This window comes from Biomphalaria glabrata, chromosome 1 (genome assembly GCF_947242115.1).
Source record: "Biomphalaria glabrata chromosome 1, xgBioGlab47.1, whole genome shotgun sequence".
Taxonomy (NCBI): domain Eukaryota; kingdom Metazoa; phylum Mollusca; class Gastropoda; family Planorbidae; genus Biomphalaria; species Biomphalaria glabrata.
The window spans coordinates 47699567-47727038 of NC_074711.1; the positions used below are offsets into that span (position 1 = coordinate 47699567).

The window sequence follows — 27472 nt, forward strand, 5'->3', positions numbered from 1 at the left end:
AAACTGGCCCAAAAACACCCCCATAGGAAAAGTGTATGGAGAGCTGCCTGATCAGGGAAACAATCTGCAGTTCATCTCATAAAGAAGCATAAGAAGAAAGAATTAAAAGTTCACAAGAAAATAGATGTTCTAGATGAGTGGTTCTCAATTTTAATATAAAAGTAACAATTTATATACTATGTATCAAAAGAGAACCACAGGTACACATTTGTTTTGCTAACTGATCACAAAATTAAAAGAAAAAGAAGTTAGAGGGTAAAATAAAATTACTAAGCTCATTCACTAGAAACTGTTTAGTTTAAGATTTTAAAAAAAAATATATGTTTCAACAAACCAAATCTTGAAGATTAGCATCTGCCCCATGCTGTAACAGTTGTTCTACAGTGCTAATATCACCCCATGATGATGCGACATGTAAAGGTGTATAATTTTCTGAATTACTGAAAGAAAAAACAACAACTTCCATTTAATGTTTACATTGGAATCTATTAAGGTATTTATTTATGTGAGCATGTAAAAAATAGAATATGTATAATACAATGCATGATAGGGCAAGTAAAATTAATTTTACTTTGTTTTTGTATTTGTAGACTCTTTTATTTCACGTAACAACCATAATATTCCATGCGCAAAACCAATTTAAGTACATAAGTGATTGGTGTTAAGAAGGGTTGCACATGTTGCTATAACTCTTGTTTTGTAACGGTTTTTTTTAATTATTATTTTAACAAGGTCATCTACATTCAAATGGCAATGTATTTTTTTTTATTTTTGATTTGAGGCACATCGGCACAATTTAGGTCATGTCGTGCCTGCAGTCCCTTAAGGACTACTCTCTCTCTAAACAACAAGGGCCAGATTCTATACAGTCATATAATTAAAATAAAGGTCTATTCACAGTTAAAATAGTAAAGGTAGTAAAAATTTAAATATTTGGTAAAAATCTAATGTAAATAGTGCATGTTCACAAATTCAGAAATCAGATCTTCGTAGATAGCCCCACTTCCCGAATAAAGCCCAGTACCTTCCCAGGGTCGACATTATTAAATAGTGTTTTTAGATTAGTGGCTCTAAAATATTTCGCACTGACATCCTGGTATCTGGGGCAATCAACGAGGATATGTTCCACGGTGAGGCGAGAGTCACAGTACTCGCAAAGTGGGGGCTCCTCTCTCTTCAGTACAAAAGAGTGCGTGATGTAGTTGTGGCCAATCCTAAGTCTGGACATGGTTGTGCTACCACGCCTTGTCAGACCCTTAGATGTTGGCCGCCACCTGACATCCGCCACAATCTGCCTGAGTTTACTGTGAGTCTCAGCCTCCCATCGGTTCTGCCACTCTCGATAGGTGGCAGAGGCAATACTTTGTCTCAGGTCCGAGTAGGGAATTTGGGTTCCTGACACCGCATGATTTAGGGCTCTCTTTGCTTCTCTGTCTGCGGCTTCGTTTCCCTCAATGCCAACATGGGAGGGGACCCAGATGAAGGTGACATCCCTATGGTCGGCTGTTATTTGGTCCAACAGCTTCAGGCTCTAATGTACCAATGGGATGTCAGTCTTCATCCGCCCCAAAGCTTGCAATGCAGATTTGGAGTCGGAGCAGATTATAAATTTACTCCTTTCTTATGCTTTTACGGCCATAAGTGCAAGCAATATTGCGTGCAATTCGGCCGTAAAGATGGAGCAGCCATCGGGGAGTCTACGGGAGATTGTTTTGTTCCGAAAGGAGCAGGCACACGCGACCTTTCCCTCCATTTTGGATCCGTCTGTGTAGATGGTGCCACAATCTCCGTAGCTCTCCTGCAGTTCCCTAAAGTGGACTTGTATGCTTGGGTCTGTATTTTCTTTTTTGAAATTAAGGAGGGATAAATTTAATTTGGGTTTATTCATTAGCCAAGAAGGATTCTGAGGGGTTTCTATTTTAGAGATTTGGTCAATGGGTGGGGTTAAATTTTGGAAGGGTTCTCTCATTCGAAGGCCCAACGGCTGTATGACGTTAGGCCTTCGATTGTATAATTCTACCTCTTTTGGGTTAAATATGGAGTCAAAAGCAGGGTTCGTGGGGTTGGTTGATTTTGATTTTTGATTTGAGGCACATCGGCACAATTTAGGCCATGTCGTGCCTGCAGTCCCTTAAGGACTACTCTCTCTCTAAACAACAAGGGCCAGATTCTATACAGTCATATAATTAAAATCAAGGTCTATTCACATTTAAAATAGTAAAGGTAGTAAAAATTTAAATATTTGGTAAATGATTTTGTTGATTTGAGGCACATCGGCACAATTTAGGCCATGTCGTGCCTGCAGTCCCTTAAGGACTACTCTCTCTCTAAACAACAAGGGCCAGATTCTATACAGTAATATAATTAAAATTAAGGTCTATTCACAGTTAAAATAGTAAAGGTAGTAAAAATTTAAATATTTGGTAAAAATCTAATGTAAATAGTGCATGTTCACAAATTCAGAAATCAGATCTTCGTAGATAGCCCCACTTCCCGAATAAAGCCCAGTACCTTCCCAGGGTCGACATTATTAAATAGTGTTTTTAGATTAGTGGCTCTAAAATGTTTCGCCCTGACATCCTGGTATCTGGGGCAATCAACGAGGATATGTTCCACGGTGAGGCGAGAGTCACAGTACTCGCAAAGTGGGGGCTCCTCTCTCTTCAGTACAAAAGAGTGCGTGATGTAGGTGTGGCCAATCCTAAGTCTGGACATGGTTGTGCTACCACGCCTTGTCAGACCCTTAGATGTGGGCCGCCACCTGACATCCGCCACAATCTGCCTGAGTTTACTGTGAGTCTCAGCCTCCCATCGGTTCTGCCACTCTCGATAGGTGGCAGAGGCAATAATTTGTCTCAGGTCCGAGTAGGGAATTTGGGTTCCTGACACCGCATGATTTAGGGCTCTCTTTGCTTCTCTGTCTGTGGCTTCGTTTCCCTCAATGCCAACATGGGAGGGGACCCAGATGAAGGTGACATCCCTACGGTCGGCTGTTATTAGGTCCAACAGCTTCAGGCTCTTATGTACCAATGGGATGTCAGTCTTCATCCGCCCCAAAGCTTGCAATGCAGATTTGGAGTCGGAGCAGATTATAAATTTACTCCTTTCTGATGCTTTTACGGCCATAAGTGCAAGCAATATTGCGTGCAATTCGGCCGTAAAGATGGAGCAGCCATCGGGGAGTCTACGGGAGATTGTTTTGTTCCGAAAGGAGCAGGCACACGCGACCTTTCCCTCCATTTTGGATCCGTCTGTGTAGATGGTGCCACAATCTCCGTAGCTCTCCTGCAGTTCCCTAAAGTGGACTTGTAGTATGCTTGGGTCTGTATTTTCTTTTTTGAAATTAAGGAGGGATAAATTTAATTTGGGTTTATTCAATAGCCAAGAAGGATTCTGAGGGGTTTCTATTTTAGAGATTTGGTCAATGGGTGGGGTTAAATTTTGGATGGGTTCTCTCATTCGAAGGCCCAACGGCTGTATGACGTTAGGCCTTCGATTGTATAATTCTACCTCTGTGGGGTTAAATATGGAGTCAAAAGCAGGGTTTGTGGGGTTGGATTTTAGCTTGACTATATACTGCATTGCAAGCTGTTTAATGTTTAATGACTTTTGGCATTTCTTCTTAAGTTCCTTAATGTGGGGGAGAAAATTAAATTTGGAATCTAAGGTGAGGCCTAAAAATTTTGTAGTTTTCACGACAGGGATCTTCTTTTTGAGTATAAATAGTTCAGGGTCTGGGTGGAGCCCCCTTAGATTACAAAAATGCATACTAACTGTTTTGGAGTCTGAGAATTTGAAACCATTATAGTTTGCCCAACCCTGAATTTTGTTTAAACATAACTGTAATTTTCTTTCTAAGGTGTTCATGTTTTTCCCATAAGTAAGAATGACAAAGTCATCAACATACAAAGAGCACTCTATGCCAGGGGACAGCGCATTTATGATGCTATTTATTTTAATGTTGAACAGGGTGACTGACAGAATGCTGCCCTGGGGTACACCCATTTCCTGGTCATGAGTGTCAGAAGCGGAGTTGCCCACTCGGACCTGAAATTTTCGATCTTTCAGGAATTCCTCCACAAAACGGGGGAGGTGTCCCTTAAGCCCCATAATCGCCAGGTCACGTAGAATGCCATGTTTCCAGGTTGTGTCATAGGCCTTTTCTATATCGAAGAATACAGCTACTAGATGTTCTCTTCTGAGTAATGCATTTCTAATATAAGCTTCCAGCCTTACCAGGTGGTCAGTTGTTGTCCGCCCCTGCCGGAATCCGCACTGGTAGTTTGAGATCACTTTATTCCTTTCCAGGTACCAGACCAGCCTACTGTTAATCATTCTTTCCATGGTTTTGCAGATGCAGCTTGTTAGTGCTATTGGTCGATAGTTAGCTGGGTCAGAGCCGTCTCTTCCCGGTTTAGGTATCGGTATAACTGTGGCTTTCCTCCAGCTGTTTGGGAAAGCGCCTGTTTGCCACACACAGTTATAGACCCCTAGCAGGACTGCCAATGAGGGTTCGGGAAGGTGCTTGAGGAACTGGTAATGGATTTCGTCTTCTCCAGGCGCTGTGTCATGTGACTTGTCCAGCGATTCCCTCAGTTCCTCAAGCGAGAACGGTTTGTTGTAGTCTTCATTGTTCTCTGACCTGAAATCAATGGGGTGTCTTTCCTCCCTGGTTTTGACTTTTTGGAACTCTGGCGTGTAGTGTGCAGTGGATGATTTTTCTGCTATTGAGGATGCAAGGCAGTCAGCTATTTCTCTGGGGGATGTGACAGTTCGTCCTTGGTTTTTCAAATGCCCTATTGCATTTGATTCTTTCCCTTTGATTCGCCTTACTGCCTTCCAAACCGCTCTAGCAGAAGTTTTGGCATCCAGACTGCCGACAAAACTTCTCCAGGAATTCCTTTTGGCTGACCGTATGGTTTGTCTAGCCTTTGCTCTAGCTATCCTGAATAGCTTTAGGTTTTCCTGGGAAGGATTCTTTATAAATGCAGCCAGTCGTTTTTTCCTATCACCAATAGCACTTTTGCAAACTGTATCAAACCATGGTTTGCTAGGCCGTTTTGGATTTGCAGAGGTTAGGGGTACAACTTTCCTGGCTATACTTAGTAGCTTGCTAGCAAAGGTATCAGCTGGGTTCTGTTCATGGAGGATATTTTCTGTGATATCCTCAGAGCATCTTTTTTGGAATTGTTCCCAATCGGCCTTATTCAGTTTCCACCGCTGAGGTCGTCCCAATGAAGGGAGATTGTTAGTAATGATGATTGGGAAGTGATCACTTCCCCGTAGATCATTGCTAACTGACCATTTAAAATCGTCCAGAAGTCCGGGGACGCATACGGTGAGGTCAATGCATGTGAATGATCCAGTTCCTGGGTGCAAGTAGGTCGGTGATGCATCATTAAGTATGCATAAATCATGTTGGAGGAAGATATCCTCCAGCATACGACCTCTTGTGTCGGTATTGTTGGATCCCCACATGGTGTTATGGGCATTGAAATCCCCAAGGATTAAATAAGGCCGGGGGAGTTGTTTCAATAGGTCCTCCATGTCTGTTCGGTTTAATGGAGCGCCTGGTGGTAGATACAGGCTGCAGCAAGTGATAACCTTGTGAAGGGTTATCCTAGCTGCTACGGCCTGTAGTGTGGTCTGTAGTTCTACCCTCTCATGGGGGATGCTATCCTTCACAAGGATACAGACTCCACCTGATGCTCTCTCTGCATCCTCAACATTCTTGGTGTAAGCACAGTAGCTTCGGAAGCTGATGCAATCTTTTAGAAATGTTTCCTGTAAGCAGACAGCTACAGGAGTCTCAGAGTCCATCAGTAGCTGCATTTCCTCGTAATTGGCCTTGAGGCCTCTACAATTCCACTGTACAATTCTGGAATCCATGGCTTATTCTAGATGACCTACTTGGAGCTATTTGGCCTTGGGAGGCCCCCGGAGGGGTTTCCCTTTATTCCAGTGACCTTGGTATTTTTATTCTTGGGTTTGGATGGAGAGGAGGACAACCCCCTTTTGGGGGAAGTCTTTCTCTCTGGAGAGGGGAGATCCCTCTGGTTAGAGCGGAGGTTATTTTCTCCTCTCTCACCTCGGGCATCATCTCCGCTTTGATTTCTCCCCTTAGGGAGTTGGTCAACCTCTAACTCAGTAGAGGTTGGGGTGTCTGGCTGGGTTCTCTGAGGAGAACCTGTGTCACACATGATGTCTCCGGGTTCTCCCGGAGTATTGGTTTTGACATGCTGCTCAGTCTCCATGCTCTCATCAGCGAGCACAGAGAACCTGTTCTTTAGCATGACAACAGGGCTTTCTTGTTTCTTCAGAGGTGTGTTCTTTGGCGGTGTTTTCTTCTGAGTTGGGGGAGGAGGAGGGGGTGGTGGGGTTAATGTGTCCGTCTGTGTGGCTATGGATCTTCCTTTCTTAGCAACAGCCTGGGCGTAGGTCTTTGTCAAGCCGAATTGGCCCTTGGGTAGGGCCAGTACAGCCGATTTCGCCTGGCTAAAGGTACATCCGTTTCTTGCCTTGTACTCCTGCACGGCAACCTCCTGTTTCCACACAGGGCAGTCCTTGGAGTAGGCTGAGTGGCCAGCTTGACAGTTTGGGCATTTGAACTGGGCTGTGCAGCCCTTGTCCTCATGACCCTCTCCAGCACATCTGGCACACACAGTGTTCCTCTTACAGACTGCCGCGCCGTGTCCATAACCCTGGCACTTGAAGCACCTCATGGGGTTAGGTATGTAGGGCCTCACTGGAACTCGTAGGTATCCTGCCTTCACATACTCTGGCGGTGTCCTAGTTCCGAATGTGAGGATAATAGTGGCGGTTTTGACCTCCTCACCCTCCCTGCGCCTGGTAATGCGCCGGGCATGGGTGACTCCTTCAATGCCCTCCACTATTTCCTTCTCGGAACATTCCAGTAGGTCCCTAGAGCTGATTACACCTCTGCTGGTGTTCAGACTCTTGTGTGGCATGACTTCCACTTGGAGATCACAGAGTCTTCTGCATCTTAAAAGCCCATCAGAGTGTGTCTTGCTGTCTACTTCTACAAGGAGTTCCATTGTTTTGTGTAGCTTAGACACACTCTTGGGCTCTCCCACTACTGACTTGAGTCCCTTATAGATAATAAAAGGGCTCAACTTGGTCAGGCTTTTTCCCTCCTCTGTGCATCTAACCACCAGAAATGATGGCCAGGTGGCACAGCTTTTTGGGACCTCCTCTTTTTTATCGTCAATTCGTCGTTTCTTGCCCAGACATAGGTCTGGGGCAAGTAGTTTTGTGTGTGTTTTTTTTGTCCATATATATTTTGGTTAATTCGGCACCTGTGCTCCCCACCCGCCATCGAGTCCAACAAGGGGACGGGCCATTCGGATGTCCAGAATGAGCCCGCCAGGGCTACACAGGTGCTATACTCAGTCAGCTGCTACATCGGACATGTGTCCGATACAGCAGCTCCCTGATTGACCCTCCAGCCACCGCCCTCCAGCATAGGTCGACGACCTATGCTGGTAGCTCGGCATGACCAGCCGGTTGACCCAGAGCGGGCCATCTGGGTCTCAGGTCTAGGGGAACTTGGAGCCAAAGTATTGTGTTGTTGTGGTTTATCCTCAGATAGCCACCACTCAAACACCAGGATCTCTTTATCCCCCCTTACCCGTCGCAGTCCACGGCAAACGGACTGGTCTAGGACGTAGTGAGAATTTAAAGTTAAGGAGACAGTGTGATGATCAATGAAGGCAGACTTAGGAAAAGAGGAGGCAGACACAATGATAGAAAAGAAGTAGGGCACTTTTGAGCTCCAAAAGTGCTAAGGAAAGAGGAGCGCAGTTTAACGTCATGTCTCGGGACGACTAGGGGAACTTGGAGCCAAAGTATTGTGTTGTTGTGGTTTATCCTCAGATAGCCACCACTCAAACACCAGGATCTCTTTATCCCCCCTTACCCGTCGCAGTCCACGGCAAACGGACTGGTCTAGGACGTAGTGAGAATTTAAAGTTAAGGAGACAGTGTGATGATCAATGAAGGCAGACTTGGGAAAAGAGGAGGCAGACACAATGATAGAAAAGAAGTAGGGCACTTTTGAGCTCCAAAAGTGCTAAGGAAAGAGGAGCGCAGTTTAACGTCATGTCTCGGGACGCTGGCAATGTATTCAATTTTAAGACTCCTACTGTCTCAAACTAAAGAGATGATTTGTCAAAGTGCTTCTACTAGCAGTAGACCAACTGTCATCAAAATGCAACAATTTCAGATTAGTCTGTGCTATCTTTTAATAATGATAAATAACTTTCATCGCAATCAGTTATAGAATTCATTAGGTAGGTGAGAAGTGGAGTGCGTTTGAGTGTTTTGACTGTCTGCATGTCTAAGGGTTTTGTTTGATGAGACCCTACTCCCACAAAGATTATGTGCAGGCTAATGGCTTAAATTTACAATCGATAAGGGTTTATTTACAAAAGAAGTAAATAATCTAAATGTACAGGTAAAATATGTAAAAGGTAGATGTACATAAATTGGATTATATCATCACAAGATATTATAGCCAAGTGATCTGAGTGTCATTAGGCCCTGATCTTATCTTTTGAGCCAGGTGGTGCCATGGGTGACTGTTATGGCTAGTTGCTATGGCTGTCTGCTGGTGGGCTAGTGAACTGGGTCCAGGCCATGGGCAATTCAGCCGTAGAGGCAGGTATCAGCTGTGGCTAATGGTAGCTATAGCCGACGGGGCATGGCAGAGGTCTCTAAGTCGATGTCGACTTCTAGGCACAAAAGGCAAATCACCTAGAGAGATATAGAGGCACCAATCCAAGAAGAATCAAAGACAATAGAATGATCTTCTTTCCACCAGGTCTTGAAAAAGAATAAAATGGACAGACCACGCTGATGAAAGCCAACAGAAAATGGCAGAGAGAGAGAGTGGGGGAAGAATGATGGGGCAGGGGCAGTAAATGTGTCACCGTCAAGAGGAAAGTCCCATCTGATCTGAGAAGAATGTTGCCCAGGGGTGGATGTTATGTAGACCTGTGAATCAAGAGACCAGGGAATTTCATTCACTGGAGTCTCTTTGTCATAGAGAGAGAGAGAGGAGATAACACTGGGGCTTGATCATGTCAAGACACTGGACAGTGCAAAATTGCAGGGGGCGGTATCTGAAGCGAGCCCTTGGTAAAGTCCCGTTCATCGTATGTCCACGTTGGTCCAATCAGTGGGAGGAAGAGCATGTCTCAGTCTGGTGTTCAACTAACTTGATCAGGGGGGGGGGGACTCCTTTCTCTAAGTCAGGTTCGGCAAATGTTAAAAAGGGGAAAGGTAAGATGTAAGACTTGTCTGAGGTGGAGGTGATGGTTTTTAAGTTTTCTGGACTGAGGTGTGTGTGGGCAATGTCTAGCATGCTGGCTATGGCATTTTTGTCACAAGGTAAAACAAAAACATTTAAAAAACAATTTTATTTTAAAAAGACAACACCTCCTTTATACAACTTTAGTTTTAGTTAAATTTAGGTCCTCCAACACTGTTTGGCACATTGGGCGGCAAGCTGTCTCCACAAAGATCTGTCACTGGCAATATCTGAAGCCTCTTCCAACCTGGTGTCCACTGTTCTAAGGTCCTCCATAATGGTGTGGCGCCAAGTTATACAAGGACATCTCTGTTTGTGCTTTCCTCGTATTGGCCTCCATGTCATTGCAACTCTTGGTATGTATAGTTCATTTTGTCGTAGAACATGTCCCGCAAACCTCATGCGACGCTCTGTCACAACCTCACTAAGTGTTCAGCTCCAAGTTCGGCATAGACCCGATCGATGTAACTGACTCCCAAAATCTGTCTCAGCCATTTTTGTTGAGCCACATTTAGTCTTTTCTCAATTTTGACAGATGACTTCCATGTCTCACATGCATATGTTGCTGTTGGGATGAGGATTGCGTAGAGAAGGGTTTTTTTTTGTCTCAAGTCCAATGGCTTGGCTTGTCCAAATAGGCTGCAGCCTTTGGAAAATGCTCCCTGCCTTTCCTGTTTGGCATGCTACATCATGGTAGGCATCCCCATCATTTGTTATGATGCTGCCAAGGTATGTGAACTTGTTCAACTCTTCAAGCTTTGACTCGCCAAGTCTGATGGGTGACCCTTTGCCTTATATCCCACTCGCAAAATTTTAGTCTTCTCCAAGTTTATGCGGAGGGCTATTTTGGGTGCCTCTATATCTAGGCACTCCGTCATTTCTTGTATGCATTTATTTGTAGCCCCAAGTAGTGCAACATCATCGGCAAAGTCCAAGTCCATCAATCCGAGTCATTCACGCCATGGAATACCAAATGCAGTCTGGTTCATTATGTAGCCGATGGCTAAGAGGAAGAGGAAGGGAGATAAGATGCACCCCTGTCTCACAACTAATAGTGAGATTATTTTTCTGAAGGTCATGTATATTGTATTCATAGAACTTCAACAATCAGTCATATGAGACATGAATGTAAATGTATTTGTTTACTGTTGGATGAATCTTGCTGAATAAAGCCAAGAAAAAATAAGCGATTCTCTTGTTATTTTATTACAAAATATGATTTATTGGTCAAAACAAAAGGAAATTTAGTTAGACTACAATTGTCCATTTCAGCATTACTACTATAACTGTTGTGGGCTAATCTAATTTGACTTCGATTCTATCTCAATTATTACTTCACATTAGCCACAGAACATTACAAGTTAAAAATATACTTAATAACGACTTTCATTTCTATAAAATGAGACCTTTATTTATCACTGGGAACACCGTCCAGTCTTCACAAACGTCGCTATTTAAAACAGCCTGCTTCTATACTAACGCCATGTTGCTCTCTTGTCTCAGTCTGCTACAGTCTGTCTTACTATGGCACTACTTTTACATCGCTAAAAAACAGTACACAATATATTTGTCTAACAAAACTAACATACTCTCTAAACTAGTACATAGCAATAACAATATAGATATGCAAACGCAAACAACATTCCCTCAAGAAACATACACACACACAACCAGTGCCTTATGATGAAAGTTCTATGTACCTTAGTGTACTGGGTAAGTAATATGGCTCATGACAGATAACCAAAAGTACTATCAAGTGCACCCCTAATAGAGATTAACTCAGGTTCCACCTTGCCCTCTCTGGCAAAGAGTAAGGCAGCTGGCAGCTGATGACCTCTGAAAGTGAGAGATCTCACCAAGGATATGTGGCACACATAAAGATCAAAGTAAAACACTTGCTGAAGACAGGTGCAGATGATATTAAAAATAAATAGATCTCTAATGAACGACAGCTTTGTTTGCATGAGTTATTGTAAAATATGAAGGTCACAACTTGGAAGAGTTTTAATGTGAAATACTGCATTCAACTTCAATCTTCTGAATAATAGACAATGCTTTATTATTAATGTGGATCTAGTACAGTACAATAAAAGTATTTCATATTCATATTTAAAACTTACATTATATTAGGGTTTCCGCCAAACTGCAACAACAGCTGTGTAATTGAAAAATCTTTTCCTGCAGCCAAATGCATGGCAGAAACACCATGATCGATACTGATCCAATTAGGATTAGCTCCCCTGCTTAACAAAGCTCTTATGTCCCTGAAGAAATAATCAAAGACACATTAATAATTAATATGGAAAATTTCTCAAAAATAATAAAATGTAAATTTACTGACAGAAAAAAAAAGTCATTTAAACTATCAATTTTATACATCATTTGATCAGAAAAGCTATTGTAATGTAAAACTAATAAAAAATATTTATTTTTTTTATTAGAAACTACTTAAAGACATTTTGTATTAATGAGTTATAGGACATGTACATTCTACCCAATTGTAAGTATTAAACTTCTAAAACCTAGTAAAAAAATGCTTACTATTAATTAGAAAATTGTAATCCCATTATTTTACTGGTATCAGTCATGTCAACAATTTACTAATTATGTTTGCTATAAGTTACATTAAATATTGTTTCTGCATGAAGCAAATTTTATTTCCACCATGTTGTATGTATTAAATCATGTCAACATTGTACAAATGTGTAGATCCTATGTAGAGCCCATTACTTGAAAAAAAAAAAGAGATAACATCATGCTAAACATATATAAGTACCCTAAGATTTATCCAACAAAACATTAAAAGAAATTTTTACAAATCAAGCAAGAACATAAAACTAATATGATATTTAACCATAGTCAAGTTAGTTTGGTCAATATTAGAATATGCATCCTCTGTTTGAGATCTCTCAACTCTTTAAAACAAAGAAACTAGAAAAAATACAAAAAAGAGCAGTGAGATTTATAACAAATATTCACATTTGATAAGAGTAAAATCACTAAATTTAGGACAGAAGAATAAAAACCAAAGTAGCAATTATTATAATACATAAAACAATGAACCATAATTTCCAATATATAAAAACAAAACCTAATAAAATACTCAGAAAGAAACAAAGATAGATGCACATTTATTATTCCATATGCTAGGACTAATGTTTACCACTGCTCCTTCTTCCCTAGTGCCATTAGAGAATGGGATGGGTTGCCTGAATCAGCCAGGAAAATCAATGACTTAGCAGAGTCTTTTGTAAATATATTTATATGTTCACAATTTCACAAATCAAATCTTCATAGACAATCCCACCTCCAGGACAAAGCCCAGTACCTTCCCAGGGCCGACACTATCCAATAGTGTTTTTAAATTGTGCGCTCTAAAAAGATTTCCCCTAATATCCTGGTATTTGGGATCAATGAGGATATGTTCCACAGTGAGACGAGAGTCACAGTACTCACAAAATGGGGGCTCCTCTCTCTTCAGCACAAAGGAGTGCGTGAAGTAGGTGTGGCCAATCCTAAGTCTGAACATGGTCGTGCTTCCAAGCCTTGTCAGACCCTTATTTATTTTTTTTGCCATGTGTGTAAAAATGACAAAATCATCAACATACAGAGAGCACTCTATGCCAGGGGACAGAGCCTTTATAATGCTTTTTATTTTAATGTTATCATCCTTTCCATGGTTTTGCAGATGCAGCTTGTTAGTGCTACTGGGTGATAGTTGGCTGGATCAGACCCATCTCTTCCTGGTTTAGGTATCGGTATTACTGTGGCTTTCCTCCAGGTGTTTGGGAAAGTGCCTGTTTGACATAAACAGTTATAGATATTTAGCAGGGTTGCAAATGAGGGTTCAGGAAGATGCTTGAGGAACTGATAATGGATTTCATCTTCTCTTGGCGCAGTGTCATGTCATTTGTCCAGTGAGTCCTTCAGTTCTTCAAGCGAGAACAGTTTGTTATAATCTTCATTGTTCTCTGATCTGAAGTCAATGGGGTGTCTATACTCCCTTATTTTGACTTTTTGAAATTCTGGGGTATTGTGCAGTGGATGATTTATCTGCTATTGAAAAAAATGACAAAGTCATCAACATACAAAGAGCACTCTATGCCAGGGGACAGAGCATTTATGATGCTGTTTATTTTAATGTTGAATAGGGTGACTGACAGAATGCTGCCCTGGGGTACACCCATTTCCTGGTCATAAGTGTCAGAAGCGAAGTTGCCCACTCGAACCTGAAATTTTCGGTCCTTCAGGAATTCCCCCACAAAGCCCCATAAGCTCCAGGTCACGTAGAATGCCATGTTTCCAGGTTGTGTCATAGGCAAGGATAATAGTGGCGGTTTGGACCTCCTCACCATCCCTGCACCTGGTAATGCGCTGGGAATGGATGACTCCTTAAATCCCCTCCACTATTTCCTTCTCAGAACATTCCAGCAGGTCTTTAGAGCTGATTACACCTTTGCTGGTCTTCAGACTCTTGTGTGGCATGACTTCCACATGGAGATCACAGATTCTTCTGCATTGTAGAAGCCCATCAGAGTGTATCTTACTATCAACTTCTAGGAGAAGTTCTGATGACTTATGCAGCTTAGATACACTCTTGGGATGTCCCACTACTGACTTAAATCCCTTGTAGATGAGAAAAGGGCTCATCTTTGTCAGGCTTTTCCGCTCTTCTGTGCACCTGACCATCAGAAATGATGGCCAGGTAGTACAGCTTCTTCTGACCTCCTTTTTTATTACTCGATGTCTCTTGCCCAGACACAAATCTGGGGTAAGTAGTTGTTTTTTTTTTGTTTTTTTTTGGGGGGGGGGGCAGGGGGTTGTCCATGGACATTAGTAGTAATTCTGTACCTGTGCTCCCCACCCGCCATCAAGTCCAACAAGGGGACAGGCCATCCGGATGTCCAGAATGAGCCCACCAGGGCTACACTGGTGCTATACTCAGTCATCTGCTGCATTCGACATGTGTCCGATACAGCTGCTCCCAGATTAACCCTCCAGCCACTGCCCTCCTGCACAATTAGATGACCTATGCTGGTAGCTCAGCATGACCAGCTGGGTAATGTAGGCAGAATGAGAAAGAAGAGGCAGACACAAAGATAGAAAAGAAGTAAGACACTTTTGAGCTCCAAAAGTGCTAAGGAAAGAGGAGCCCAGTTTAATGGCATGTCTCGGGACGCTTTAAGACTATACTAGAAGTATTTTTGGTAATAAAAATTGGGGAAGGGTGGGGGGAGAGAATAAATGAATGTTGCAATCAAAATCAAGCATGAATTTCCAAAACTATCATGTGAAGCTTTATTTTATTGTTTCTCAAACCTTCACCAGTAGTGTAACCCACAAAAATTACATTATATAAAGATCAGCATCTTTAGATTTAGATTTATTTATCTAGATCTATTAATATATCTACAATCAAGTTTTTAAATATTTCTGTCTAAAACATTAATAATATATTACATTAATCTAGAATATCTTTAATGGTGCCCAATATTAGCTTCTTAGTTTGATTTATATAACGGAACTAGTCTTTTATTTTGTTCGTAACTCTAAACCAGGCATGTGGCTCACTTGGTCACCGAAGGTGGTCAATTTAGCAATCAAAGTTACAACTGTGGATAAACCAAATATCAAGAGAAAATCTTGCTCACTTCTCAACGTGCCAGGAACTAAAAAGAATAAATACAGCTGCAGCATTTGGTCATCATCATCATCAAACTCCATTTGAGTGAGGGCTTGAGAGGCTCAAATCCTCTTTTGCAAAAGCCCTGGATAGAAGCCCTGCTGCCCACAGAGTGCATACATGTCACCAGACAGGTCGAGAATTTTTGGTTTCCCAGACCTGTCGAGAAGGAGATCAGCAAGTCTGGGCAGTCGAAAAGAATATGAGACACTGTTTCCTCTTCTTCCCCGCAATGGGGAAACCGTGAATCGAAATTTGGCCATAGCCGTGAGAAATAAAAGCTTGTGCTATAATAACTTTCTCAGGCCTGAACAGCCTCCACCTGATGAGAAGGCATGCGAGGCAAAGCAAACATGATCCGCTGGTAGATCAAGTGGAGCTTATTGAAGCAAATCAGAGCTATGCCCACATACGTCTTCCAAATGGACGGAAAGAAACTGTCTCACTACACCATTTGGCTCCGAGAGGTGACTCATATTCAGAGTCGGCATTACATGATTTCGCTCCAAGAGACGTTGAGACATCTTCTAAGGTCTCTCAATATCAATTGGCTCCTGATAACACTGAGATTTTGCCCAACACTCAGTGGCTTCTTGGGGTGACATGGAGACAACTGCAAAGAACATGGTCCCAATTGCTTTACGAGCAGAGGAAAACACCATTGAAAATGGACAAAAATCACTTGCCAGAGAAACGCCCGTACAGCACTTGTATAATCTCAGAAGTAGAGCAGAAAGAAACTAAACGGGGGGTGATTGTTGTGTATATATGTTTCTTGTTTATGTTGTAAACTGATCTGTTCTTGTGTGTCAAAATGTCTTGGTGTCCAGGTAAGCTTGTGTGTGTTATTATAGACTGTTTTGGCATTCTTGTACAATAAAGTCTAGGATCAAGACATGTCTTCCTGTAGTGTTTTATTAGGTTACTACAAACCTGACATTAATTAGCTTGTGTCCCAGACAGTGGTGTCACTAGGGGGGTGCGGTCAGCACCAGATGAAACCCGTTAGGGTGACACCCAAGTGAAAAAATGCAATTTGCAATATCTTAAAATGTTAAAAAAAGTATGTGTCAGTGGCTAAATATTGGAACATGTTATTCAAAATTAAGATGAGGAGGAGCTGAAATACTTATAGAATGGCCAGATGGAGGAAAACTAGAAAAATCCATTGCAACTGGAGAGCTCTCTGACAGTCACAGAGCAGAAAGGGAAGCACTAGCACTAGCTGCTACCATGCTAGCAAATCATCCAAGTTCCCCTCACAGTCAGATTGTCATTCTAACAGACGCGAAAACAACCCTCCAAAGCTTGCAAAACTCTGATTCCCCTTATATTAAAAACCTCAGAACAGCACTTACAAAGCTCAACAACAACAGCAAAAAAACTGTTATTCAATGGATACCAGCTCACATACAACTAGCAGGAAATGAGAAGGCTGACACACTCGCCAAGAGTGGGAGAACAAACTCACAAGTAAACTCTGCACTCTATCCAGAAGAAATGAAGAAATTAATTGTAGATAAAATAAATGAGAAATGGATGAGCTCTCATCCAAATCACAAGAAAGATGACGCTTACTATAAGCTATCCCGACAAGACCAACGTCTAATCTTTCGACTCAGGACCGGACACAACAGAATGCGACAACACATGTTCCGGAAGCTCAAAATTGGAACCAGTGAAATCTGCCCATGTGGAGTATCACCAGAAAATGCCGACCACGTCCTCCAAAACTGCTCTCTCTACCAAGAGGCCCGTATAAGACATTGGCCCCAAATCACCCCAATAGAAAGAAAACTATATGGAGAGCTCCCTGATTTGGAAACCACTGCGCAGTTCATCTCATGTATTGGTCTAGTCATATGAACACTCCAACATAACAATGAGAACGATGAAGAAGAAGAAGAAGAAGAAGAAAATTCAAAATTAATAAATATATCTAAGTACATTTTTTTATTTTGGCTGAACATATTTTAATATTTTATACAATTCTATCAAAATGTTCAAAACATTACATCATACTTTATATTATATAACAAATGTGAAAGCTTACTTCCAGCTGTATACTAGCTGCAAGAACACTGCTTTGATTATAAAAAATATCTTATTGATTGTATTGTATAGAATCTATTGAAGTAGTATCTACTAACTAGCTTTCGTAATACAAGAATGCCAACCAATAATAACCGTTTATCAAATGATGATATTCTTCAGGCATAAAATATTACATAAATATAATGTGCCATTAATGTAAATTCCACAGAATTGGGTTTGAGTTTTGAGTTTTTGTCACATAGGCACAATTAAGGCCATGTCGTGCCCGTAATTCTTCAAGGAATCGGAAAGCAACTACGTGGCAATTAAGATTTTTAAAGACGATGATATAATTCAGAAGTTGACTGCAAAGGAAGCTCTAGCCAAGATGAAGGAAATGTTACAATGAGTCAGGTGAATGATATAGACTTCAATATTTTAGAGGATAGTTCTTCTTGAAGTGTGGCAATTTCACAAGGTTTACGAAGAAAATTATCCAGAGCAAAAGGGAGATGTACACCAGTTGTCGTATGAATGGTTCTATAAGATGCTTATTAACTGGAATGAATTAGTCACCTAATAGCAAAAAAAAATTGTTTTTGTTTCAACTATGTACATCCAATTCTATAGAAATGAAATAGAAATATATTGTTACTTAATTTAATAAGTATCAAAAGAAGTATGAAGAATATTCATCTGGATTGGAAAATAAAGGCATCCGGATACTAATACAAATTAAGGGAACTCGTTTCTCTTAAAAAAAAAACAACAGTTGTGATTCAATAGACAAAAAAATTAAAAACTTAAAGAAAATGTCAGACAAGCAATTACATTATGCGGACTCACTATTTAGTAAGTAAGTTACCCTTTCAGACCTAGCGATCTATGGGGCAGATGATGTTAAGGTCATCTGTTTCTATGGCCAACAGTTATCGAGCAGGGTGTCATGTAGCCAGCACAACGACCAAACACCTTTACTTTTCCCCAACTAATGTCATGTATCCATTAGAGCTGGATGGACTCAGAGGCGACTAAAGATCCCAAAAATAAAAATCCCAGCCTTCACCAGGATTCGTACCCGGGACCCAGGTTCGGAAGCCAAGCGCTTTACCACTCAGCCTCCAAGCCTCTATGTGCATTAATCAGTTTTTAATGCTGAGCTTCTACTCATACTAGAAGCAATCATAGATGTAGCAAATAAACCAAAAAAGTCTTTATTTCAACAACTGACGCAGTATTGTAGATTTTACTTTCAAAATTATTAGCGTATTTGATGATTCTCCAAAAGACGACATTTCAAAAGATATAGTATGATTGAGAAGACATCTAAAGGCAGCAAAATTTTTCTTGAAGAAACTAAAAATTGAATGTTCACCATTCATTTGCCACTGGGACCTTAAAGAATATCTCTGAATCATTTTAAAAAGTCTTGTACTATTTCTTACCATCTGCGTATATATGGCCTCGTGTGAAAAATGATTTGTTATATAAATTAAAGTTTAGAAATATTTAAGATAGACTTTAACTTTTTTTGATAAGTTTTCAAGTTTTAAATCCAGAAAAGAAAAAAAAAACATTGTAATTTACTTAAGGCCGCATTGTTGCAAAATTGAACTATAGATTAATTGTAATAAACAACGAAATTCTAAACTAGAATCGACACTTCTTTTATAGTTATTTAACAATTAATTAATAATTAATGTTGGTAAGTATAAAGTATGTGTTTTATGGCTTAAAGGGAAACTCCAATAGTTTTTCACATTTTAGATATTGACAGGAGGGGGGGGGGGGTGACACCCTGAGCTGACTGACACCCAAGATAGTGAGTGACGCCACTGGTCCCAGAAAAGATGTCAAGCATCAGGACAATAAAAATAATGCATAATCATAGTAATTTTTTAATGAACAAAATAATACTATAAATTTAGCTAAGTGACAGGTATTCCATTAATTATTGTATTCTATATTGTTTCTAATTTAAATAAAAATAGTATGCTGTTTTCCAACTAATTTTTGGCTGCAGCCCTTCAGGTCGTAGTAAGTTTTTATGTGGCCATACACCTTTTATGAGTTTGCATGCCTGCTCTAAACCATGTTACCATGGATGGGCATCGTCAACACTACTAGTATTAGTTATTAGATCTAGTGTAAACCTAGATCTAAAGCCGTCCTCAAAACTGCCCTGATTATTGTTAGGGCTATCAGTCACTAAAAACAAGAGTCAGTGAGTATGCTTTCATCAATGTCACTGTCTGACATGTTGAAATGTACACCTAGCACTAGGTAACTTCAAAAAATCAAACAAATTATCTTATCTTATAACAACAGTAAAGGAGGCATCATTACAGTTTACGAATGTGTAAAAATAGTAATAGAATTTATCTGATTGGCTGTTACAAACACTGGTTCTAAGCCAATCTTGTGGTTGGAAAACTATCATGGCCGATAGATCGGCCTTTCGCCTTTTTTGCCAAACCAGACTGGCGCGATAGATTGGCTGTGTCGCCTCATATAGGTTAAATACAATAACTATGAAGTGTTCATTAGCTCACTGAGAATGTTTTTTACAAAGCATGGATTGATGTTCACTAATGCCACTTTGTCTAAATTTTAAATTGTCAGCGGTGAACCTCATTGACCTGACTCCTGACCCTCTTTGACATCATATTTTATTGTAAAACTGTTTCAGATGGATTCTATATAATTGTATTAGTTCATTCATTTCTCTTCAATAATATATATAGTTTTGTGTATGTAAAGTAATTAGTTTATTTATTAGGAATTTTTTTGTAAGAGAAGTGCTTAGTATGGAAATAATGCTTAGTCTTTTTGACAGAAGACATGCTAAATGTCTTCATCTTAAGAGGGTTAGCTCTTTGTTTATGGAAGGAAGCTCCCATCGTTGATTTTACCCAGCTATAAAGCTCTAATCAACGCTGGCAACGTCAGTGTTTTAACTTTTTTTTTTCCTGTATGTTTTTAATTGCTTAAAATATTATCTTGTATAGTTTCCCTTTGCTAAACATTCAGAATTTCCTTCTTTCAAAGTGTTTTTACAGTGAAAATCTTTTTGAAAGAGTGGGGTCTTAAAAAGGCTCTATTTTCTTTAGATTTATGTTCCTGGAGGCTTTTTTGCAGTCTGTAAGTTTTTATTTTAAAATTTTAAACATTAATATAAAAATATTTTTTTGTTTTATAAAAATTGCTTTGTGCAATAAAAAAAAGCATGCATTCCTTTTTAATTCGGTAAGAGCCGTATTGAAGTTTCGTATTTTCAAATGGCCGCTGGTTGCTATCGCGGTAATGGGCGGCCATTTTTTACTAGATGGACTTGGATACTGATAAATTAAAAAAATAAAATAAAGAAGCTATTTTTTAAACCAACTATAAAATATAATTTTGATAAGTTGCATTAGGGAATGTACACCTATTTTATTTAATCAAAACATAGATCTACATTTCACTAGTGTGAATCTAAATTATTTCTCTAGATTTTTTTATGTGTTGTATAGATCAATATTGTTAATAATACAATGTTTTTGTGTTGTCTTGACTCTTGACAAAGGTTAGTAAAAATATTAAAAATTGTTGTTTATTATTTTAAGTACATTATAGTAGCTACATTTATTTTTTTCAAACTAAAAAAAAATCATTTCTATATGTGTACAGGTTTTATTTGAAATTAAAAGTTAAAAAAAAAAAAAAAAAACTTAGGGGGGTATCTTATTCATGGCAAAACACTTTCTGTGACATTAATGTCGCCCCTGCTCCTTTTTTTATTCTGGACAAGGGACAATACAAAGTTGGATTTACCAGCATTTTAGTTTTGAAAACTATTTTAAAGCGGAAGATGGAAGAGACAAAATGCAATTTGATATGCTCCATTAAAGCCCCGTTAATGTGCACATTACCTAGCTAATCTTTTGTCTGGGTTGGACATAGTTGGGGCAAAAGCACTTTAAGTAATTATTAGAGTTGCATTAGAAAATAAACCATAAGGTGAATTGGTTTGACCACATAACAGACTTTGAAATCCTACAGTTGTCACAAATGAACAGTATCAATGCCACAGCAAAAGGTCTCAATTACGTGGGACATGTAGTCTGTATACTTTTTAATAGTATATTACAGACGTTACTTCAAAAAAGAAGATAATTATGTCCTACGCATTCCATGTGTCAATCTAGTAGTCATGCATATTAATCAATGACTCTGCTAAGTCGTTGGTTTTCCTAGCTCTATGGGGAAACTGTGTGCAGGAAAGCTCTCTCATGAGAAAGATCAACACAAGCGTTTCAAAGACACACTTAACAGTTCTATCTAGGAGTGTGAGATAGACATTTATGGATGGAAAATGCTATAGCCCTCGATCGCTCCACATTGCATGAAGCCATGAGTGTCTGAGTTTCAAGATGTAAGGCAAGGAAATTGGTAATCAACAAAGAACATAGATCTAAAGAAAAAAAGGAAGGTGACAAAAGAAGCAGGCATACCTGCACCAGACCCAACCTACCCATGCCATGTATGTGAACAGCTTTTTAAAGTGAAGATTGGACTCCATAGCCATCTCAATTTCATAGAATAGAATGCTCATCTTCGACAACGAAGGGGGAGCGGAAGGAGCTATATTTAAGCTAGATAATCTGTAAATTAACTGATTTGCTACCAGTTATTTTAACATACATACATTAACGATTTTCGAGCTTCAGCAGTAACAGATAGGACACATATAATGTGGCTTCTGTATTATTCTTAGTGAGAACTTGAATTCTTAGGCAATTAATAATCTTGAAAAACTTCGAGCTTACATTTGATACCAGTACCAACAAAACAGCGCCCACTTTCTCTTTCTACTCCGCAGAATACCCATATTGTTCCTATCTCACAAACAACTGGCTCTCTGCATTCTTGTCCCATTTTTTAAACTGGAGCAATACACCACATGTGCGTTACTTAAGTCACACTCATACCATACGACACACACACACCAATCTCATTCTAAACAGGGGAGGGGAGTAATAGGTGGGAGAAATGAGGGAATTTCAAGAAGAGGGGAGGGAGAGAAAGTGGGAAAAGAAAACATTTTGGTCTGTCTTTGCTTTACTTGAGATAAGACGAGGGAAGGTATAATGTGAACTAGCTCAGCGTCAAAAAGTTAAATGACCTACATGACCCGAGGAAGAGTCTGTCTTGGCCAAGTGAATGGAAAAGGGTCAGAATGGGTGACAAACTCAGCCCTGCCATAAACATATAGTTTGGCACACAATTTGTCTTTCATATCATTCTTTTCACTCCGAAAGGAAAAAAAAAAAAATTAACTCCGTCCAAACGTGGAAAATAATTCCGGAGTCAAAGAGTTAAGTCTAAGTAAGACTCTGACTCTAGGTCTAGATATAGACCTATCATATATATATGTATATATATATATATCCTATATATCAGCTGCCAGCAGACCTCTTATTTGGGCTGCCAGGAGACTACAAACAAACGACAGCAAGTGAATATGCTACAGAACTTAGAAGGAGACTTGAGAAAGTTCAGGCATTTGCACGGAGTAGGATAAAAAACAGTAGCGACTTCATGAAGAACAGATACGATAGAAGGGCCAATTCTACTGGCTTTGTAGAGCATGATCTCCTTTGGCGGTACAATCCAAAGAGAAAGAAGAGAAGATCGCCTAAATTACAAAAGAATTGGGAAGGTTCATATTGGATTTTGAAACAAATCAACGGCGTGGTTTACCGTATCCAGAGGGGTCCTCGAACTAAATGCAAGGTGGTACACATCGATTGGTTATACCTGTATTGTGGAGATCAGAGAGAGGGACAGAGTCAGTTCGGGACTAACAGACATAAGAAGGGGGCATGTAATAACCATGTTCTGTAGTGACTCTATGGCTGCACACCAGCGCACTAAAAAGAGACTAAATGAATGGAAGGAAAGGAAGAGGAAGGGAATGTTTTGGATGGTTGTTGAGATCCACCTTGCTTTGTGATCTATTTTATTAAACTTGTATTGTCATTGTTCCCTTGCCGTTGAGTTGCTTCCTTTAAAATCAATATTTCTATTATAAGAGTAGTGTTAGAAATCCTTTTTTTTTTCTATACTTAGGTACAGAAAATATAAAAGGAAATCAGCTTATTAGGGAAGTTTGGGCTCATCCTGATGATGTCAAATGAAGTCGCTCCATGATGCAGCGACCTGTGGCAATTAGCAACTCTCTTGATGATATGAAACATAAATGATTTATATTAAATTATGCATTATTAAGTGGCTTATCTTTGATCAACCTAGTGGAGAGAATGCTATCAAGGTGTTATTTTACATTATATATATAAATATTTTAAAGCTGAGGAAGTTTCTTCCAAACAGCATTCTAGAAAAAGGATCAAAGTCAATTTACAAACAATTGGATTAGCTAAGAATGAATGTTAGCTGCATGTGAGACGAAACAATCAAATTAAAAATCATATGATGGGGTAGAAGTGTTCCAAATTTTAAGCTTCTATTATGATTATAAAGTTATGATGAGATAAAGACGAAAATTCATTTTTCTGATCACAATTTTTTGGACATTTTGTCTATAATGACAGTCCATTTTAGGCATTTTAATACATATAAAAAACGGCATAACTTTGCTCCTATATAACATAGTAGAAAGATAAAGTTTGTTTCATTGGTAAACCTCTCAGTTTCAGTAAGCTCTACATAACTAGATAGTTTCTGTTGTTATATAATAATTAATATATATATATATTTATTTTGATTCTGGCTCTAGTAACTAGTTATAGTCAGAATAGGTCTAGTGATAGAATCTACTAAAAAAACTACTATCCAGAAATCTAATCTAGTGACTAGTCAATCTAGATTAGATCTATTAAATCTATATCTACTAGTCATCTTTTGGCTTACCTAAGATTGTTACTTCCTGATATTAAAACATTAAATAATTCTTCAGTGGATTCTTGATTTAGATCTAATATAGTAGATCTCCTATCTACATTATAATCTAAATCCAGATCTATGTTCCGAGACATTTTTAATTTAAACCTAAAATCAGTATCACAATATTTTCGACATCTATGAGTATGACTATGATCTAGATATAATCTAGAATCTAGACTAGTCTAGATTTAATTAATCTCTAGTACTAGTAGTACTCTATTCTATCCAAATCTTAAAAAAAATCTGGATTTTATTCCACTAGATACAACTAGATTTGTACTTCTAGATCATAGACTCATATAAATCATATTATTATCATATAAATCTAGGATACTTAATGTATACTGTATACAATAGATCATACATCTAGATCTAGATCTTTATAAATTATAAACTAGATCTATATTATATCTAGACTGGAAACCGGAAACAGATTCTTATCCGTGATTGATCGATTCACAGACCTATATATATATATATATATATATATATATTATATAGAGAGATCTATATTTATGTACGTAACTCGTCCCAATCAATCTCTTCTGTCTTAGAAACGTAATGATCTTTAGTTTTCAAAGTTTAGAAATAATGCAAAATCATTTCTCGGATTTTCTTTAGAATGGACTATTAATCACAGAACTATATATTCACGTTACTATATGAAACAAAGTCATTTCCTGTAAGTTTCCATTCAGATAATGTTTCAAAAATCCTAGATCGAAATAATTCATGTCTTTTGATTTAAATCATCTTATGTACATTTAAATAGATTGATAACCTAGATCTTTCTGGATTATGTATCAAAAAATTGCAAACAATCTCTGCAGCACTTTTCCACGATTCAACCATCTGACTTCCGTATGATAAAGCAACTCTCCGTATTCCGTTTCTAAATCAGCTAGAAATGACACAAACTGTCTGTGGTTGAGACCCCGTGCACGTATGAAGTTCACCGTCTTCATGACAACATCCATCACGTTCTTCATTTGTAGACCTTTGGCACAGAGTGCTTCTTGGTGCAGAATGCAGTGTATGACTACAAAAGGTCCCGGCAAGCTGAGCTAATACGTTTCTCTACCATTAATCCAACAACACCAACCTTCTCTGAACACATTTCTCTTGCACCGTCTGTAGCCACTGAAACAAGTTTTTCCCACGGTAGCCCACACACCTGTCAATACAAGCTTCCAGTTCTTGAAACACGTCGCGTCCAGTCGTCGTTCCCTTCATGGCTAGTAAGTCCAATAGCTCTTCAACAATGTTCAAGTTTTCGTCGACCCCACGAATAAATACGGCACAGTATGCGGTGTCTGTTACACTAGTAGACTCGTTCAGTGCAATGGAATATGCTACAAAGTCTTTTGCAGCGGCAATCAGTTGCTATTGAACATTTGTCGCTGACTCGGTGATCCTGCTTGCAACTGTGTTCGCAGACAAACTTATGCCTTCGAAGAGTTTCTTTTTCTCGGGGTAGATAATTTCACACGCCTGTAGCATACACTCTTTTACAAACTGGCCTTCAGTGAATGGTCGTGATGCCATCACGCTAACAACAAAGCTTGCCTTCACAGAATCTTCGCTTGCAGTGGGCGGACACCTCATTTACTGATTTTTGCAGTTGTAAATCATTTCACGGCTCATATGTGGTCATTGTAAATTTTATCTAATTTTTTTGAATTCGCGGGCCACACAACTTTGTTTCGTGGCCCACGGGCAACGTGTTTGAGACCCCTGGCCTAGATCCATAAATACTATAGCTTTAATAGCGTCGGACAACTTTATTTTTTTGAGTGTCTTAAGTTTGTTTTACGGCTACAATACATACACTACGGTCTAAGTTAGCACCCAAGGAACCACTTTTTCAAGTTTTATCAAGATTGGTCAAACGGTTTTGATTTCTATAGGGGGACATACATACATACATACATACATACATACATACATACATATATACACCAAACATTCTGCTTTATATAATAGATATAGGTCTGTGGCTTAGACCTAATAAAAAGTGTGATCAGGAGTGTGACACAAGATCAGCGGCAAAAATTAGTGACGACACTTAATTGTTGTATCAACCTAATAATTATTTTTTTTTGTGTGCTTATCTTATATAATGCAGACGTTATAGTATAGATTAGACAGATATTACCCGCTGCCCGCGGGTCTTAACTTACGTATTACTGATATAGTACATTAGAATTTTTTTTAAAAAAAAGGGAAGCGTGGTCGAGAGGCTGAGTACGCTTGAACTTGGCTTGGCTTGGCTACCTATGAAGGGGGCTCGAGGCTCGACACCCGACTCGAGTTGAGCTGTGTTCACAAATGTGAATGGACCATAGCGCTCTGAGCATTCTATACGCATTAAAGTAGCGCTATTTAAAAGCTATAGTAATAATTACAAACTATTAAACAAAATAATAATGTTATAAGTAAAGCAAATGCGTGAATGTAAAAATAGTATGAATAGTGCTATTAAAATAGCTAATCGACCTAAATCCATTTTTGTTACAAAAGATTTGCTTGCAAATATATTAAGATATCTGATCTAGAGTCTAATATAGTTTTTGACCTAGATTGAACTTAGATTCATTTGTTTAAATTAAGTAAAATACATCTACTTTCACTAAACATTCTTGATCTATCAGTTTAAGGTTGAATTCAAGGTTCAATAAGCTTATTATTTTATGTTAGTATATTTAATATCACCCATATAGAGCCTCATTTTCCTGTCGAATCACAGCGTGTTTTCACTGCGCATGTAAGGTTTGCGCGACACGGCATCGCAGCTATAGCAAACGAATGTATGAAAAATACTTTAGAAAAACAAATTTGAATGTTAATTTGATTAAAATATGAAATGAATGGACTATAATTAGTATGTTTATATGTTAAAGTATAAAACTATCTTTGCGAAGAGAAGTTCTATCATCTTAGAGTTGAATTAGAGTTTTAGACCTAGGAATATAGAGATGTGTAACAGTTCGGTCTTGTCTAATGAAAGAATGTACATCAGGACTTCTAACTTCGCAGATATAAGGAACGAATTTATGTAAAAATGCTTTTAAAAGACAAATTTGAAGCTTAATTTTATTAAATAATGAAATCAATAGACTATATTTTGTAATTTTTGTGTCAAAGTAAAAAACTATCGGTGCAAAGTGTAGTTTTAACAAGGTTACAAAGACTTAAAACTTAAAATCGGCCCCCTAAGTGGTCCTCCCAGGCTGGCTTCAATATTTTCAGAAAGAACATCTAAATGAAATTATATCAAAGACAAATCAGATATAAGAATGGAGAAAGAGGGTTAACAGATCTTGTGTAGTGCCCCAACGGTGCAGCAGATCAAAGGATAGGTGCTAGTGAATGTAAAGTTAGATGTGAATCTGGCATAATTAGTTCCCCTTTCAGACTTGTGGTCTATAGGGCAGATGATGTAAAGTTCATCTGTTTTGTGGTCTACGGTTAACGAGGGTGTC

General features: G+C 39.0%; 1 protein-coding gene across 7 annotated transcripts in view; it reads right to left on the reverse strand.

The window, feature by feature from the left end:
• LOC106065832 (ankyrin repeat and LEM domain-containing protein 1-like) overlaps nucleotides 1-24419 on the reverse strand; it is a 76143-nt gene extending 51724 nt beyond the window's left edge. For 3 of the 7 annotated variants that reach the window (XR_008779699.1, XR_008779698.1, XM_056040527.1), the window contains exons 1-3: nucleotides 23958-24418; nucleotides 11449-11592; nucleotides 335-440 (exon numbers count right to left, since the gene is read on the reverse strand). Coding sequence is in view for 3 of the 7 variants with exons in the window: in XM_056040527.1 (XP_055896502.1) it covers nucleotides 335-440; nucleotides 11449-11592; nucleotides 23958-24082 (375 nt within the window). In the remaining 4 variants the exon portion in view is untranslated. Of the gene's footprint in view, nucleotides 1-334; nucleotides 441-11448; nucleotides 11593-11869; nucleotides 11891-23957 lie in introns of those variants that run through there. The other 4 variants (XR_008779697.1, XR_008779693.1, XM_056040517.1 and 1 more) reach the window with 4 other exon arrangements.
• Between the last annotated feature and the right edge of the window lie 3053 nt (nucleotides 24420-27472).